At 45.0% G+C, this 19,950-nt stretch overlaps 1 protein-coding gene across 1 annotated transcript in view; it reads right to left on the bottom strand.

The window, feature by feature from the left end:
• Positions 1-19,950, bottom strand: part of LOC143284852 (uncharacterized) — a 124,199-nt gene that overhangs the window by 59,528 nt on the left and 44,721 nt on the right. The window contains 10 exon segments of the mRNA XM_076591954.1: positions 718-858; positions 3,270-3,429; positions 4,134-4,218; positions 7,449-7,656; positions 9,414-9,605; positions 10,029-10,217; positions 11,485-11,762; positions 13,059-13,215; positions 15,397-15,564; positions 17,061-17,188. Of these exon segments, the coding sequence (XP_076448069.1) occupies positions 718-858; positions 3,270-3,429; positions 4,134-4,218; positions 7,449-7,656; positions 9,414-9,605; positions 10,029-10,217; positions 11,485-11,762; positions 13,059-13,215; positions 15,397-15,564; positions 17,061-17,188 (1,706 nt within the window).

Below are 19,950 nucleotides of genomic sequence, written 5' to 3'. Positions count from 1 at the left end.
TGTTGCCCTCAAGGTCAAGTTCTTTGGGGCTTGGGGTTTCGGGTTTGTGAAAATGTGGGATTCCAGATTTCAGCTTGAAGGTGTGAAAACGTGCGGACTGATCCACTGTATTGTATTGTATTGTATTGTATTGTATTGTATTGTATCACTTTTTGTCACAATTTCTCTGTGCGAAATTCGGGCTGCTCACATCTGGAACAACCTTCCTTAACATATCCGTGCATCTTATTCTATTTCTGCTTTTCGCTCATCACTAAAGACTCATCTTTTTGAAACCTATCTATAAGTACTCTCAGCTTCCTTTTCTCCAATACCACCCATGTCAGCTCACTTTGGATGTATGTAGAGTGGGAAAGGGAGAGTGTGAGTGGGGAGGGGTTTTTGAGAAAGCGTGGCCATTAATGTTTTATGTTACTTGTAATATTTTTCTTTCATGTAAAGGGCCCTGAGATCTTAGTGAGAAAGGGCGCTATATAAATGTACAGTATTATTATTATTATTATTATAAATGTTGTTGTTGCTGTTGTTGTTGCCTGCAAGAGCATTACTTTCCCTATCAAAGCGGAGAGTTTTCTACATAATTTTACCAAGGACAACCCAACCCTTTTGATGCCTCGGGTTCTTTAACGTGCGCTAAGAGATAAGACAGTCAGTGAGTGAGTGGGAGAGACAAACAAAGAAGAAAGGAAGACAAAACAGCTGGCTACAAGGACGCACGGCACTGCTGTGGTAGGATTCGGAATCGCTGTACGTCCCGTCAGCTCTCTTCCGCCGACGGCGAACGTGTCTGGTTCCGCCGGCACTGACCACGCTGCGATAGCTGAAGTCACTGTCGCTGTCCGGGTCCCGCTTGCCTTTCTGTGGGCAGAAAGAACAAGGTACTGGTAAAGTGAAAGTTGCTGGAAGGAGGCGTTTGTATTATACTCCATGTTTGGTAATACATATACTTACCATGTCAAACTGATGCAAACTAGGCCTATCTGCTTGGCCAAATTTCGCGCGGCTAACAGTGAAAAGACGACCCGTCTTGCCCAGTCCGCTCTTAGCCAATCAAACGCCTCAAAAAGCTACAAGCGCTGAATCTTTCCTTTGGCCAAGGCTCTCCACGCCATCTTGTCAGGTTTTCGCTCAGTCTCGTCTGGAAAAAGAATTCCTGTCACTGGGCTGGGTAGTTTTTAGATTTAAAAAACCCAAAGAGGTTTCCTGTCATGGAACAACGTCGTGAGTTAGGTGGTTATCAGTTAGATAAGTATTTCCTTTCTGTCACAGAACGCGTCATGGGTAAGGGAGTAATCAGGTTTCCCGTCACAGAATATGTCACGGGTCAGGTTGTTATCAGATTAGGAATTGTTTCCTGTCATGGAATAGGAAGTAATGAGATTAAGAAACAGACTCCTGTCACAGAATGTGTCAGGGTTTCGGTGTAGTCTGATTAGGAAAAGCTTTCTTGTCACAGAGTGCGTCATGGAGTAGGAAGTTATCAAATTAGGAAAAGGTTTCCTGTCAAAGAATACGTCATGGAGTAGGAAGTTATCAAATTAGGAAAAGGCTTTCCTGTCATAGAACGCGTCATGGAGTAGGAAGTTATCAAATTAGGAAAAGGTTTCCTGTCATAGAACGCGTCATGGGGTAGGAAGTTATCAAATTAGGAAAAGGTTTCCTGTCATAGAACGCGTCATGGAGTAGGAAGTTATCAAATTAGGAAAAGGTTTCCTGTCATAGAACGCGTTACGGAGTAGGAAGTTATCAAATTAGGAAAAGGTTTCCTGTCATAGAACGCGTCATGGAGTAGGAAGTTATCAAATTAGGAAAAGGTTTCCTGTCATAGAACGCGTCATGGAGTAGGAAGTTATCAAATTAGGAAAAGGTTTCCTGTCAAAGAATACGTCATGGAGTAGGAAGTTAACAAATTAGGAAAAGGTTTCCTTTCAAAGAATACGTCATGGAGTAGGAAGTTATCAAATTAGGAAAAGGTTTCCTGTCAAAGAATACGTCATGGATTATGTATTTATCAGATAAGAAATATTACCTGGCATAGAACGCGTCATGGGTTCGGTATTTATCAGAGTAGGAAAAGGTTTCCTGTTATAGAACGCGTCATGGGTAAGGTAACTGTTTGTTAGATTGATACAGGTCATCAGAATAAAAAAAAACATTTAGCAGAGACCGATGTTTTGACTCACAACCGATACACCTGCAGGAATCAGGCGAAAAGTTCTTCATACGGCGCCCCAGTGACTCGTCACAGAATTTGAGGGAGATAGACAGACAGACAGACAGATAATAGATAGACAGACAGACAGACATACATAGATAGATAGATAGATAGATAGATAGATAGATTCACAGACAGACAGACAGATAGATAAACAGACAGACAGATAGACAGACAGACAGATAGATAGACAGACAGATAGATAGATAGACAGACAGATAGACGGATAGATAGATAGATAGATAGACAGACAGATAGACAGATAAATAGATAGATGCATAGACATATAGATAAACAGACTGGATAAATAGATACATAGATGCACACATAGATATACAGATGGCTAGATAGATATACAGACAGAGACACAGACCAGATACATTGATACACAGACTAGATACATAGACAGACAGACAGATAAATAGACATATACATAGGAAGACCGATACTTTCGGCGTGCTCGTTCATGTGCCGTCTCCTCTGTGGCTATGAGGTTACTGTCCTTCATTGAGTTGTATTGTATTTGTATTTCTTTTTATCACAACAGATTTCTCTGTGTGAAATTCGGGCATCGCTACATTACAGCGCCACCCGTTTTGTTTGTTTGTTTGCTTGCTTGTTTGTTGTTGTTGTTTTGTATTTTTTCCTACGTACAGTTTTATTTGTTTTATCTATCGAAGTGGATTTTTCTACAGAATTTTGCCAGGAACAACCTTTTTGTTGCCGTGGGTTCTTTTACGTGCGCGAAGTGAATGCTGCACACGGGACCTCGCTTTATCATATCATCCGAATGACTAGCGTCCTGACCACCACTTAAAAATAAAATTAATAATAATAATAATAAAATAAAATAAATAAAGTAAAAAAAAAAACACAAAAATTTAAAAATAAATAAATAAATAAATAAAATGAAATAAAATAAATAAACAGAAAATAAAAATAAATAAATAAATAAATTAAATAAAACAAATAAATAAATAAATAAAACAAATAAATAAATAAATGAATAAATATACAGACAGTTAAACACACAGACACACAGGCAGCTGGCTACCTTTCGCCGTGCCCGCTCATAGGCCGTCTCCTCCGTGACGATGAGGTTACCGTCCTTGTCTCTGCGCACCTTCATCCTCCCCTGGCCCTTCCCTCCCCCCTTCCCTCCCCCGTTCTTCAGCTTCACCAGGCCCGTTTCTGGGTCAACCTGACCTATTTTCCTGCAAAGCGAAAGTAAAAGAATACAAGGTTAGACAAATGTTAGTTGTGTTCGTATTGTTTTTGTTTTTTTTTGTTATTATTTATTATTTGTGTGTGTGTGTGTGTGTGTGTGTGTGTGTGTGTGTGTGTGTGTGTGTGTGTGTGTGTGTGTGTGTGTGTGTGTGTGTGTTTTGGAGTGAACGCAGCTTTTGCCAAAGAAATATACAGGTATTTACTTATTTACTTTTTTTTTTTTTTTTTTTACCAGCTAAATTTCTTTGAATAATCACTTTTTATCACTACTACCACCACCACCACAACCAAGACACACACGCGAACACACACGCACGCACACACATACACCACACACATACACCACACACACACACACACACACACACATGCGCGCGCGCACACACACACAGAGGGGAAACGAGAGCGAGAGATAGGGGAGAGACAGACAGACAGACAGACAGACAGACAGACACAAATACACAGACAACGAAATAAAGCCCTGGACAGGCAGATGAAATCAATAACATAGATCCACCATAGTCGACGACTGACTTCATGTTATTATCCTTGAAGCGCTTCGCTGTCCCACCAGGCTTTCTTGTGTCATGATTCCAGAACAGACAGACAGACAGACACAGACAGAAACAGCTATATTGGCACACAGGCAGAAAGCCAGCCAGAGAGACAGACAGACAAGACAGACACTCACTTTTTGTATTTTTTGCCCGTCACTGGATCCACGAAAACTTCGTACACACTGCCATCCTTCCCAACAATTCGCGTGCCTGCCTTGGCTGTGAAACACACACACACACACATACACACACACACACACACAGTCACACACACACACAGTCACACACACACACACACACACACACACATTCACACACACACACATGCCTGCTGTAAAGAACAACATGGGAACAACAAACAACATAGAGCAATCACTGGTAAAATTCCTTGAAGCTATGCTCAGCGAGCATTTTGTTTTACTGACACGACAACACAACACAATAAGACCGAACAACACACCATGACGAAGCACAATACAGCACGAGCACAACACAACACAACACAACACCACAACACGACAGAAATTAACACTGCGCTACGACATAACACAACACAACACAACCTTACAACAAACATAACACAACACTAAAACACGACACGACACTAAACAACACAACATGACACAACACAATATGACAGAACAACACACCACGACAAAAAGCAACACAACACGACACGAACAGAACAAAACAGAACACAGCACAACACCACGACAAAACACAACACGACACGAACAGAACATAACAGAACACAGCACAACACCACGACAAAACACAACACGACACGAACAGAACAGAACAGAACACAGCACAACACCACGACAAAACGCAACACGACACGAAGAGAACAGAACAGAACACAGCACAACACCACGACAAAACACAACACGACACGAATAGAACAGAACAGAACAGAACAGAACATAGCACAACACCACGACAAAACACAACACGACACGAATAGAACAGAACAGAACACAGCACAACACCATGACAAAACACAACACGACACGAATAGAACAGAACAGAACAGAACAGAACACAGCACAACACCACGACAAAACAAAACACGACACGAACAGAACAGAACAGAACACAGCACAACACCACAACAACGCGCAACACGACACGAAGAGAACAGAACAGAACACAGCACAACACCACGACAAAACACAACACGACACGAATAGAACAAAACAGAACACAGCACAACACCACGACAAAACACAACACGACACGAATAGAACAAAACAGAACACAGCACAACACCACGACAACACGCAACAAGACACGAATAGAACATAACAGAACACAGCAGACCACCACGACAAAACGAAACACGACACGAATAGAACAGAACAGAACACAGCACAACACCACGACAACACGCAACAAGACACGAATAGAACATAACAGAACACAGCACACCACCACGACAAAACACAACACGACACGAATAGAACATAACAGAACACAGCACACCACCACGACAACACGCAACAAGACACGAACAGAACAGAACACAGCATTACATTCCGACGTGACACGACACGACACAATACTACACAACACCATACAACACTACACCAAGACACCACAAGACAAGACACGACTGAACACAACACCCACACTTCAACACGACACAGCACAACACGACAGAACACAGTACTACACAACACTACACAACACAACACACAGACACCACACGACACCACACGAAACGACAGAACACAATATAAACACAACACCATACAATACAACACCATACAACACTACACCAAGACACGACACGACACGATACCACACCACACCACACCACACAATGCAACACAACAGAACACAATACTACACAACACTATTATACCATAACACACAGACACCACAACCACACCACACCACGTCACACGACACGACACGACAGAACACAATACTACACAACACCATACAACGCTACACCAAGACACCACACGACCACAGAACATATTGTTTACATAACACCATACAACACAACACTTAGACACGACACGACACGACACGACACGAGACGAGACGATAGAACACAATAGCACACAACACAACACATAGACACCACACTGACGGGCGCAATAACCGAGTGGTTAAAGCGTTGGACTTTCAACCTGAGGGTCCCGGGTTCGAATCTCGGTGACGGCGCCTGGTGGGTAACGGGTGGGGATTTTTCCGATCCCCCAGGTCAACATATTTGCGGACCTGCTAGTGCCTGAACCGCCTTCGTGTGTATACGCACACAGAAAATCAAGTACGCGCGTTAAAGATCCTGTAATCCAAGTCAGCGTTCGGTGGGTTATGGAAACAAGAACATACCCAGCATGCACACCCCCGAAAGCGGCGTATTGCTGCATACATGGCGGGGGTAAAAACGGTCATACACGTGAAAACCCACTCGTGTGCATACGAGTGAAGGTGGGAGTTGCAGCCCACGAACGCAAAAGAAGAAGAAGACACCACGCCACACGAGAGGACATAATACTACACAACACCATACGACATAACACATGGACACCACACCACACACGACACGACACGACACGACAGGACACGACACAACTCCACACAACACCACACGACACGACACGACAGGACACGACACAACTCCACACAACACGACACGACACCACACGACTCGACACGACAACACAACACAACACGACAGGACAGGACAGGACACAACTCCACACAACACGACACGACACGACACAACTCGACACGACAACACAACACAACACGACACGACAGGACACGACACAACTCCACACAACACGATACAACACGAAACGACACGACACGACACGACACGACACGACACGACAGGACACGACACAACTCCACACAACACGACACAACACCACACGACACGACACGACACGACACAACTCCACACAACACGACACAACACGACACAACTCCACACAACACAACACAACAACGACACGACACGACACGACACAACTCAACACTACACCCACAACACAACAACGACACGACACGACACGACACGACACAACTCAACACTACAACACAACACAACAACGACACGACACGACACGACACAACTCAACACTACAACACAACACAACAACGACCGACACGACACGACAACGACACGACACGACACGACACGGACCACGGCACGGCACGGCACGGCACGGCACGACCACGACACGACACGACACGACACGACACGACACGACTCCACACAACACGACACGACACAACACAACTCAACACTACAACACAACAACGACACGACAGGACACAACACAACACGACACAACACCACACGACACAACACGACACAACACAACACGACACAACACAACACGACACAACACGACACGACACAACACAACTCCACACTACAACACAACACAACAACGACACGACAGGACACGACACGACACGACACGCACCGTCCTGGATCTCAGGGTCGTCGTCGTCGTAGACGGTGGACGCCTTCTCCCAGTCCTCCAGGGTCTCCCCCTCCTCCAGCTTGAGGAACTTCTTCAGGAAGTCAGGGTCCCCGCCCGACTCCTGGAACTTCTTGAACTCCTCCTCCGTCATCATCACCGTCTTCTCGATCAGCCGTCCGCTCTTCGTGCGGATGTAGGTCTTCACCACCTGTGGGCACCATTGAAAGACGCCACCAGTGTCAGTATCAGTATCAGTAGCTCAAGGAGGCGTCACTGCGTTCGGTCAAATCCATATACACGCTGCACCGCATCTGCCAAGCAGATGCCTGACCAGCAGCGTAACCCAACGCGCTTTGTCAGGCCTTGAGGGAAAAAAAGTAAATAAATAAATAAAATAAATAAAATAAATAAATAAAAATAAAATTAAAATTTAAAAAAATAAAATAAAATAAAATAAAATGTGTGTGTGTGTGTGTGTGTGTGTGTGTGTGTGTGTAGTGTGGTATGTATGCGTAGTGTGGTGTGTGTGTGTGCGTGTGTAGGTGTGGTGTGTATGTGTGGTTTGTGTGTGTGTGTGTGTGTGTGTGTGTGTGTGTGTGTGTGTGTGTGTGTGTGTGTAGTGTGGTATGTATGCGTAGTGTGGTGTGTGTGTGTGCGTGTGTAGGTGTGGTGTGTATGTGTGGTTTGTGTGTGTGTGTGTGTGTGTGTGTGTGTGTGTGTGTGTGAGTGTAGTGTAGTGTAGTGTAGTGTAGTGTAGTGTAATGTGGTGTGTGTGTGTGTGTGTGTGTGTGTGTGTGTGTGTGTAGTGTGGTGTGTGTGTCTGTGTGTCTGTTTCTTTCTTCTTCTTTATTTTTTTTTTTTTTTTAAGTTTAACGTCTTTTCGCTGTTAAGTGATATTAGACGGAAGCATGTGTGTGTGTGTGTGTGCGTGTGTGTGTGTGTGTGTGTGTGTGTACGTGCAGGTGTGTGTGTGCATGCGTGTGTATGTGCGTGCGTGCGTGCGTGCGTGCGTGCTTGTGTGTGCTCGTCGAACAACGACCACACAAAGACACGTGTTCAAAAATCAGGATACACAGCTCTGCTGTTACAATGATCGTGGGGTTCCACGCAACAATAGGAACAGACCCCCCCCCCCAAAAAAAAACAAAAAAAACCAACATACACACACACAAACAAAACATAAAAACAATTCAGAAAAAAAACAAACTTCTTGATGAACAACAAAATCTTCCAACCCACCTTTCATCCCCAACGGACACAGACAGAGAGTACGTGACGAACCTTCATGGGGTTCCACCTCTCGGCCTCCCATGCACACCGCTACCCCCTTCCCTATCCCCATGCCCTCTCTAACCCCCGCCTGCCCCCCACCCCCAACCCCCCTACCCCCTCCGCGGCATCTCCCCACACCCACTTCCCCCCAAAGAAAGGGAGAAGAAAGAAAAAAATGACCAAAAAAACCCCTGACGCTTACAGACTGAAAACACAGACAGAGAGTACGTGACGAACCTTCATGGGTTTCCACCTCTAGGCCTCCCATGCACACCGCTACCCCCCTTCCCTATCCCCATGCCCTCTCTAGCCCCCACCCCCCTGCCCCCCCCCCAACCCCCCTACCCCCTCCGCGGCATCTCCCCACCCCCACTTCCCCCCAAAGAAAGGGAGAAGAAAGAAAAAAAAATGACCAAAAAAACTCTGACGCTCACAGACAAAAGGACACAGAGTGTGTGACAAACCTTCATGGGTTTCCACCTCTCGGCCTCCCATGCACACCGCTACCTCCTTCCCTATCCCCATGCCCTCTCTAACCCCCGCCTGCCCCCACCCCCACTCCCCTACCCCATCCGTGGCATCTTCCCACCCCACCCCCCACCCCCCAAAGAAAGGGAGAAGAAAGAAAAAAATGACCAAAAAAACCCCTGACGCTTACAGACTGAAAACACAGACAGAGAGTAAGTGACGAACCTTCATGGGGTTCCCCTCCGGCACCTTCTCCCACGACTGGATGGTCCCCCTTTCCTCAGGCTTGAGGTACTTGTTGAGGATGCTGCTGGGGTCACCCCCCTCCTTCATCATCTTCTCGTAGTCCTCCTCCGTCACGTAGATGGTCTTCTCAATCAGGCGACCGCTCTTGGTGCGAATCACCGTCTTCACGGCCTACCATTAGAGATATTGAGAGAATGGCGATGATTTATTCATTGTCCATTCAGCAGTGAAAGCCCTTCCGGCAACAACCAGCAGAGAGACCACGAGAATACATTCTGTGTGTGTGTGTGTGTGTGTGTGTGTGTGTGTGTGTGTGTGTGTGTGTTGTTTGTTTGTTTGTTTGTGTGTGTGTGTGTGTTTGTGTGCATGCTTGTGTGTGTGTGTGTGTGTGTGTTTGTGTCTGTGTGCATGTCTGGTGTGTGTGTGTGTGTGTGTGTGTGTGTGTGTGTGTGTGAGCAAAAAAGGCTTTTAGTTTGTTATAAGATAATGTTCCTCCCATAATTTTGTAGGTTTTTTTGTTTGTTTGTTTTTTTTTGGTGCTGTCGTCTGGCTGAAAAAAACTTTTTTTTTCTTGTTTCTGCTCTCCCTCCTTACCTTCATACCAGGTTCGGGCAACTTTTCCCACGACTCAATCTGCCCTTGCTCATCAGGCTTGAGGTACTTGTTGAGGATGCTACTGGGGTCACCCCCCTCCTCCATCATCTTCTTGTAGTCCTCCTCCGTGACGTAGATGGTCTTCTCTATCAGGCGACCGCTCTTGGTGCGGATCATCGTCTTGATGGCCTACCATCAGGGGTTAGTTGTGCAAGGGGCTAAGAACACGCTACACGTCAGTCATGTTAACCCTTTTCACCGCCAAGCTCGCATTTTATGCACAGGCGTGGTAGAGGACCCATGTCACTGAAAGGCGATCATTCACTGGTCTGTTATCCATGAACCTACTGCTCTTAATGTTCGGTGGTAGTATAGGCCATATTTTCTATACATCGCAGGGGGAATCCCCAGCTATTCTTAGCCACTGTCTTTTCTGTGTTTGTCCCACAAGGGAATTTTGTACTTGACTGGCGGTGAAAGGGTTAACAGGCGGTCGTTGTTAATCATTTAAACAGCATGCAATGAACAGAATTCAATCACTTTAATCGAATGGGAAAATGATGGTGACGTGCCATAGTCAGGAATTAGAAGTCAGTAAATGATTACAGGCAACGTCGATTTGTCTGTTGTCAAAACGCTATTAGTAAACTGAAATGTAAGAACATCACGATATTCTGGGCATGCACAGCTTTTTATCATAAAAACAAAAAAGTTATTGCTTGGCATTCAGAAAACAACAGCCGTAAGATTAGAAACCAAAGACAATTATAGTCATTTTCAACCATCAGTTCAGGAAAGGTTTAAAACAATCAACTCTGAACAGACATAACTACAGAACTCAACAAAAGTCAACAAGGTTAACACAGTACAACGGACAATTATTAGCGTATGAAACAAGAAATCAACATTTACTTTACGTTCAAATTTGTTAATATCACTATCATCATCAACATCATCATCATCATTATGAATAGAAACCAATTATCACGAAAACAAAATGCATGCTTGTCAGTGTCATTATCATTTATTGGTTAGGCCGTATTATCACTCATGATTAATTAAAGAGGGAAAGTAACGTGCTTCACTTCATGCTCGTTAGCAGAAACACAAAACTATTTCTTTTAATTCGTATACTTTGCCCCACGTGTGTGCATGTTTTTATCTATTTCAAGTGTGTGTGTGTGTGTGTGTGTGTGTGTGTGTGTGTGTAAGTATGTGTGTGTTGTGCGTGTGTGTGTGTGTGTGTGTGTGTGTGTGTGTGTGTGTGTGTGTTGCTGCTAATCACAACGTGTACACTGTCCGCTGGAGTTGTCATATTACGGCAATGACCCTATGGGATTCGAACCAGTACGCTCATAATACTCTCCAGCTTCCTTGGACGCGTTACCGCTAGGTGACACAATGGAGCGCTTTGGCTGTCTCACGCATGAAACCCCACCAGGGGACCTCAACCCACCTTCATGCCGGGCTCCGGAGCCTTGTCCCAGGACTCGATCTGCCCTTGCTCGTCGGGGTCCAGGTACTTGGACAGGATGGCGTTGGGGTCGGCCCCATCCTTCATCATGCGGTCGTAGTCGTCGGCGGAGACGTAGATGATCTTCTCGATGAGGCGGCCGCTCTTGGTGCGGATCATGGTCTTGATGGCCTTGGCCGGCTCCCCGCTCTGCCAGCCCTGGATGGTCTCCCCCTCGCCCAGCGGCAGGTACTTCTTGAGGATCTCGTTCGGGTCCATGCCTTTGGGGACAGAGCAGAGGGTTTTGGTTCGGTGGGGGGAGAATAAAGACAGAGGGTGCGGGGGATCGGGAAGGTGAGGAGAAAAAAAGATAGGCAGAGAGAGAGAGAACTTGAGACAATGACACTGACACAGGTTTAACTCTCTCCCTACGGACGGCGAAAGAGACGACGTTAACAGCGTTTCATCCCAGTTACCATCATCAAAATATTACAAGCGGAACGCTCTTATACTGAAGAGGTGAATGTTGACAAAGAATACCACAATTCTGACGACGGAAGCTAAAAGTTGGGTCATTCAGACACCCACTGGACATCCGAGGGGTCTGTGTAGAGGAGAAGAGAGGACTGGCCGTACTGAGTGAGTTAATTGTGAAGGCCACTGGCCCATATACAAAAGGGGTAGGAGGGATACAGTGGTACAATTCAACATGCAGAAAGAATTTCGCTCGTCCAGACAAAGTAGCTTGTATATGAGTAATCGATAACTGGATGAAAAGGAGGGGTCAGTTAATATACAACATGTTCGTACTCAACATGCTTATAAATACAGCAATTCATTTAGTGTGTAAATTCGTCTCAAGAGAGAACTTGAGAGCTAAAGACAGAGAGAGGGGGTGCGGGCGGGGGAGGCAGGGGGGGTGAAGAGAAAGACAGACAGGGCTAGACAGAAGAGGCGAGAAAGAGAGACACAAACTGAGACAGATGTAGACAAGACAGTGACAGGAAGAGCTAAGGAGAGGGGCTGAGCGGAGAGAAAGAGACACACACACAGAGACGGAGAAAGAGCACAGAATTTGTTCAGTTAGGGTTACTTACCCGTTTAGCCCTTCTAACTGCAAGGCCAGGGGTACCCATTCTCCAGCGAAAAGTATCCAGCTGAGGAAACTAGCAGCTCATTCCCTTTCCCGTCTACCCCCCTCCACACCCCAGCCCCCGCCCTCCCCACACACACAACAAAAAAGTAACCAACGCTTCCGCAACAGCTACGAATTCCCAAACAACCAAAACCAAAGTAACAAGCTGAGAAAAAAAAGAAGAAAAAAAAGGGAAAAAATAGGATGAAGGACCCATTAGGAAAAAAAAGATGTGGGGAAAAAATGGGAGGCTGGAGGACAAAATGGGAAAAAAATAGGATGAAGGACCCATTAGAAAAACAAAGATGTAGGGAAAAAATGGGAGGTTGGAGGACAAAATGGGAAAAAAAATAGGAGGATGAAGGACCCATTAGGAAAAAAAAAAGATGTATGGAAAAAATGGGAGGCTGGAGAACCCACAAAAACAAAGTACCCAGCTGACCTTCCTGGAGCATCTTGTTGTAGTCCTCCTCCGAGATCATGATGACCTTCTCCACCAGCCGCCCGCTCTTGGTCCTGACATAGGTCTTGATGGTCTTCATCTTGGCCTCCCCCCACCCCTCCACGCTCTCATCCCCCGTCACGTACTTCTTCAGGAGCTGGGGGGAACACACAGACTTTCAGTTCAGTTCTGTTCAGTTCAGTTCAGGTACTCAAGGAGGCGTCAAAGACTTCAGACTTCAGTCACTGGCCCATGTATAATCCACACACGGGCGCGCGCACGCACACACACACACACACACACACACACACACACAACACGCGAAAATGGACATTACTGAGTGGTAAACATGCGGACCTGAGTATAAGGGAAGAAAAAGAACACGAAAGAGAGAGAGAGAGCCACAGAGACAGAGAGACAGAGAGAGAGAGAGAGGAAGACACACACACAGAGACAGATAAACAGAAAGACAGACAGACACAGAGAGAGAGAGAGAGAGACACTAGAGAGAGAGAGAGAAAGACACACACACACACACACACACACACACACACACACACACAAGAAGACATACAAGGAAATCATTAACCGAACCTGTCACACACACTCACAGAGAGAGAGAGAGAGAGAGAGAGAGAGAGAGAGAGAGAGAGAGAGAGAGAGCGAGACGGGCACGGACACGGACATTGTTTTATTGCCATTGACAATACTATCCTGTGGCAAGGGGGATAATGTATCATGAACAACGGTGAATAACGGTGGTTTACAGAGAAAATAACACTGCTAAGAGCAAAAAAGAAAAAAGACACACACAGAGAGACAGATATACAGACAAACAGACAGACACAGAGAAATAAATAAAAAGGACTTCAGACTTCGATCATCTCAAGGCCTGACAAAGCGCGTTGGGTTACGCTTGCTGGTCAGGCATCTGCTTGGCAGATGTGGTGTAGCGTATATGGATTTGTCCGAACGCAGTGACGCCTCCTTGAGCTACTGAAACTGAAACTGAAACTCATCAGCTCATGAACATGCCACACACACACACACACACAGCACGTGAAAATGGACAACACTGAGTGGTAAACACGTCAAACATAGCCCTGAATATAGGAGGAGACAAAGGAGACAGACGGACAGACAGACAAAGAGAAAAGAGACAAATGAAAAGGACAAACTATGTAACTGTTTGGGCAAGGATAAGAAAATAGAGAGGGCAAGGGGTTGGGCCGCGCAGGAGAAGAAATCAGAGAGAGAGAGACACAGATACGGGTCTGGGTTCTTCTTCTTCTTCTTCTTCTTCTTCTTCTGCTTCTGCGTTCACTCGTATGCACACGAGTGGGCTTTTACGTGTATGACCGTTTTTACCCCGCCATGTATGCAGCCATACTCCGTTTTCGGGGGTGTGCATGCTGGGTATGTTCTGTTTCCATAACCCACCGAACGCTGACATGGATTACAGGATCTTTAACGCGCGTATTTGATTTTCTGTGTGCGTATACACACGAAGGAGGTTCAGGCACTAGCAGGTCCGCAAATATGTTGACCTGGGAGATCGTAAAAATTTCCACCCTTTACCCACCAGGCGCCGTCACCGTGATTCGAACCCGGGACCCTCAGATTGACAGTCCAACGCTTTAACCACTCGGCTATTGCGCCCGTCAGTCTGGGTTCGAATCCCGCTCTCGCCCTTTCTCCCAAGTTTGACTGGAAAATCGAACTGCGCGTCTAGTCGTTCGCATACACTGAGGTCCTGTGTGCAGCATGCACTTTGTACACTGAAAAAGAAGCCATGGCAACAAGAGCTTTGACTGTCACACACACACACACACACACACAGACAGACAGACAGAGAGACAGATAGACAGACAGACAGACACAGAGAAATAAATACAAAGGACTTCAGACTTCAATCATCTCAAGGCCTGACAAAGCGCGTTGGGTTACGCTGCTGGTCAGGCATCTGCTTGGCAGATGTGGTGTAGCGTATATGGACGCAGTGACGCCTCCTTGAGCTACTGAAACTGAAACTGAAACTCATCAGCTCATGGCAAAATTCTGGCAAAATTCAGTAGAAGAAATCCACTTGGATAGGTACACAAATACACAGGCATGCACTCAAGGCCTGACAAAAGCGCTTCAGGTAATGCTGCATCAGGCATCTGCCTAGAAGATGCGGTGTAGCGTATATGCATTTGTCCGAACGCAGTGACGCCTCCTTAAGAAGCAGAAATAGAAAACTGAAACTCAACCCACGCGCCAGAACCAACAACAGATTCCCACCCTAACCAACGCTCGCGCGGCGCGGCACAGCGCGGCGCGGCGCGTCAATTCTCACCTCGTTGGCGTCGACGCGTCCCTCCTGGATGGCGTCATAGTCGTCCTTGGACACGTAGATGAGGCGCTCCTCCAGACGGCCGCTCTTGGTGCGCACGTACGTCTTGATGGCCACCACCTCGTCCTTGTCCCACGACTCCAGGCCCGCGGCCTCCTCCGCCGTCAGGTACTGGAACGATGATGATGTGATAAGTCATCATCGTCGTCGTCGTTATCAGTATTGTTGTTGTTGTTACCCATTCGTCGTCTTTGTCGTCATTACAACCCATCAGTGCAAGCGTCGTCAATCACCGTCAAAATGACTGAAAACCGCACACACGCGGCACACAAGGGCACGCGTGTGCGCGTGCACGCACGTATATACATACACATCCACACGTACACACCCCATACAAACGAACACAACACAGAGAAACAAACACACACACACACACACCTATCTATCTATCTATACATAATCATATACATTTTTATATTTATTCAATATACACATTATATGTTTATATATACACCTATACATACATATGTATGCGTGTATATATACGGACACGCACACACCTACACACAAACGCACGCATATATACGCACGCACGCATTCACACACACACACACACACACACACACATCCATCTATCTATCTATCCATAATCATATACATTTTTATATTTATACAATACACACATTATATGTTTATATATACACCTATACATACATATGTATGCGTGTATATATACGGACACGCACACACCTACACACAAACGCACGCAAATATACGCACGCACGCACTCACACACACACACACACACACGCACGCACGCACGCACACACACACACACACACACACACACACATCTATCTATCTATCTATACATAATCATATACATTTTTATATTTATACAATATACACATTATATGTTTATATATACACCTATACATACATATGTATGCGTGTATATATACGGACACGCACACACCTACACACAAACGCACGCAAATATACGCACGCACTCACACACACACACACACACACACACACACACACACACATCCATCTATCTATCTATCCATAATCATATACATATATATATTTATACAATATACACATTATATGTTTATATATAGACCTATACATACATATGTATGCGTGTATATATACGGACACGCACACACCTACACACAAACGCACGCAAATACACGCACGCACGCACTCACACACACACACACACACACACACACACACATCCATCCATCTATCTATCTATACATAATCATATACATTTTTATATTTATACAATATACACATTATATGTTTATATATACACCTATACATACATATGTATGCATGTATATATACGGACACGCACACACCTACACACAAACGCACGCACATATACGCACGCACTCACACACACACACACACACACACACACACACACACACACACATCCATCTATCTATCTATCTATACATAATCATATACATTTTTATATTTATACAATATACACATTATATGTTTATATATACACCTATACATACATATGTATGCGTGTATATATACGGACACGCACACACCTACACACAAACGCACGCAAATATACGCACGCACGCACGCACTCACACACACACACACACACACACACACACACACACACACACACAGAATACCTTCTTCAAGATATCCGCCACATTCTTGCCCTCTTTGAAAGCCTCATAATCCTCTTCGGACAAGAATATGATGCGTTCGATCAGTCGTCCACTTTTGGTCCTAATGTAGGTCTTGATGGCTTTCACACCTGAAACACCCCCACCCCCCCCCCCCCCCCCCCCCCCCCCCCCCACACACACACACACACAACCAAACACATCCACACACCCACAACCACAACCCCCACCCAACACACACACACACACATATGTATATACACAAACGCACGCACGCACGCACTCACCGACACACACTCACATACAGACACAGACAGATAGACACACGCACACACACACGCACGCACGAGCGCACACGTACACAGACACACACACACACACATACACACACACACACACACACACACACACACACACACACACACACACACACACACACACACACTGTGATGAAGTAATGAACTAAAGAAACGCCAGACAAAATATCAAAGCACCCAACACACACACAACCGAACGTTCCAGACATGCAGCACGTCTTCTAACGCTGCCGTTCGGGAACCAATGTCAATGTCAACATTAACTCTCTCCATACGAACGGCGAAAGAGACGACGTTAACAGCGTTTCACCCCAGTTACCATCATCAAAATATTGCAAGCGGAAGGCTCTTATACTGAAGAGGTGAATGTTGACAAAGAATACCACAATTCTGACGACGGAAGCTAAAGGTTGGGTCATTTAGACACCCACTGGACATCCGAGGTGTCTGTGTAGAGGAGAAGAGAGGACTGGCCGTACTGAGTGAGTTAATAATGACACTATAATAATAACAAGAGAGGCAAGGCCTTCAAGACTCACTTGTGATACACTTTTTTTTTTTTAAATCCAAGCTTTTTATGTATTGAGTATAATTTCAAAACGTAATGTTTAAGATGAGAAAGATCAGTTTAAAGCAAATTAACTCCCCTAGCATTAATTACAGAGTGATTTCCCTTTTTTACTATCTGCACCAAAACGTTTGCAAAATAAATAAAACTTCCATGCTTAGCAAAAGAAGTTCCTGTTTGAACAAAAAATGATAATAATGACTGCTCTTGTTGTTGGGTCAGAATATCAGATCAAAGTGCCAAGTTTAGAGAATACAAAAAATATAAATATAACAGTAAATGCAGTTTGCATATAATTAGGCTTCTTTTTTTTCTTTTTTTTTTTGTGCCCATCCCAGAGGTGCAATATTGTTTTAAACAAGATGACTGGAAAGAACTGAATTTTTTCCTATTTTTATGCCTAATTTGGTGTCAACTGACAAAGTATTTGCAGAGAAAATGTCAATGTTAAAGTTTACCACGGACACACACACACACACACACACACACACCCGAACACCGGGTTAAAACAAGTGTGTCAAAAAGGACATTTGGTACACCCGATCTAATGAAGTAAAGCCCTGGGCATTTACAATGCAAAAATACCAGAGACACACGAATACACCTGCAGGCACAAACCTTCCAGCTCCAGCTCACAAACCCACACCCCCTCCACACAAGATGTAGACACACACACACACACACAAACACACACACACACGCACGCGTGCGCGCAAGCACATCTTGGCCGCTCAAGGACATACGAATATGTGTACATTTAAGAATGGTATAAATAACAGAAGTAAGAATTAACTTGACTAAAACAGAAAAGTGAAGACAAGGAGTTATCCACTGATTGAAGGTTTTTAAACTTTGGAGTGGAAAGTTTGAAGTGGTGACTCGTTTTAACTGGTTGTTTTGTTGTTTTTTTTATCCTTGTAGTAGTTATTAACGCGGCGATAGCCTTGAGATGGCCTTAGTGGTCGGCGAGGCTCTAAGCACCATAATTTCATTTCATCCACTGATTACAAGGCTGGGAATTAACGAGTTTTCACAGAGGTTTTGAAAGAAGGGCAAGAAACAGCGTGACGGACAGGAAACGGGAGTGAGTTCCATGCGGAAGAAGCCTGGAAAGAGAAAGTGCGTTTTCCATATGATCTGGTTCTGTAGGAGGGAATTCTTAATTAAGAGACGGTCATCACCTGATGACCGGAGCTGGCGAGATGGAGAATAGCAGTAACGCAGAAGCTCAGAAAAGAAAGAAGAAGCCATTCTCTTGTTAGGCCATGGAAATATCTGTAAAAAGATGTGGGTGGCCTGTCACTTTGCACGTTACTTTTTTTTGTGTGTGAAATTTCGTTTTCATTCGTTTGAGTCTTCTTTTGTTTTTCGATATTTTTTACACTATCACGTACAAAGTACTTTCATTTAACCAACTTAAATGTTCTGTAAATCCTGACAAACTCGGCTAATATCAGAGACTGGCATTAACTTACAGTTGGGTCAAGAGCAAAGTGGGAGCTTTATGATCTATTAACCCTTTCACCGCCATTTGATTTAGAGTGCAAAATTTCCTTGTGCTATAAACACAGAAAATATGGTGTCTAAGAATAGCTGGTGATTCCCCCTGCGGTGTGTAGAAAACATGGTCTATCCTACCACCGAACATTAACTCACTCAGTACGGCCAGTCCTCTCTTCTCCTCTACACAGACCCCTCGGATGTCCAGTGGGTGTCTCAATGACCCAACCTTTAGCTTCCGTCGTCAGAATTGTGGTATTCTTTGTCAACATTCACCTCTTCAGTATAAGAGCCTTCCGCTTGCAATATTTTGATGGTGGTAATTGGGGTGAAACGCTGTTAACGTCTTCTCTTTCGCCCTTCGTATGGAGAGAGTTAAATTAAGAGCAGGGGGTTCATGGATAACAGTCCCATGATCTGGTCATCCGTGTCCTCTACCTAGTTTGTGCATAAATGAGAGTTTGGCGGTGAAAGGGTTAATGATATCTCTACTGCAATGAGAATTCAT

The sequence above is a fragment of the Babylonia areolata genome, chromosome 8 (assembly GCF_041734735.1).
Source record: "Babylonia areolata isolate BAREFJ2019XMU chromosome 8, ASM4173473v1, whole genome shotgun sequence".
NCBI classification, from domain to species: domain Eukaryota; kingdom Metazoa; phylum Mollusca; class Gastropoda; order Neogastropoda; family Buccinidae; genus Babylonia; species Babylonia areolata.
The sequence above is the reverse complement of the archived record's forward strand: the minus strand, read 5'-3'. Positions and strand labels throughout refer to the sequence as shown.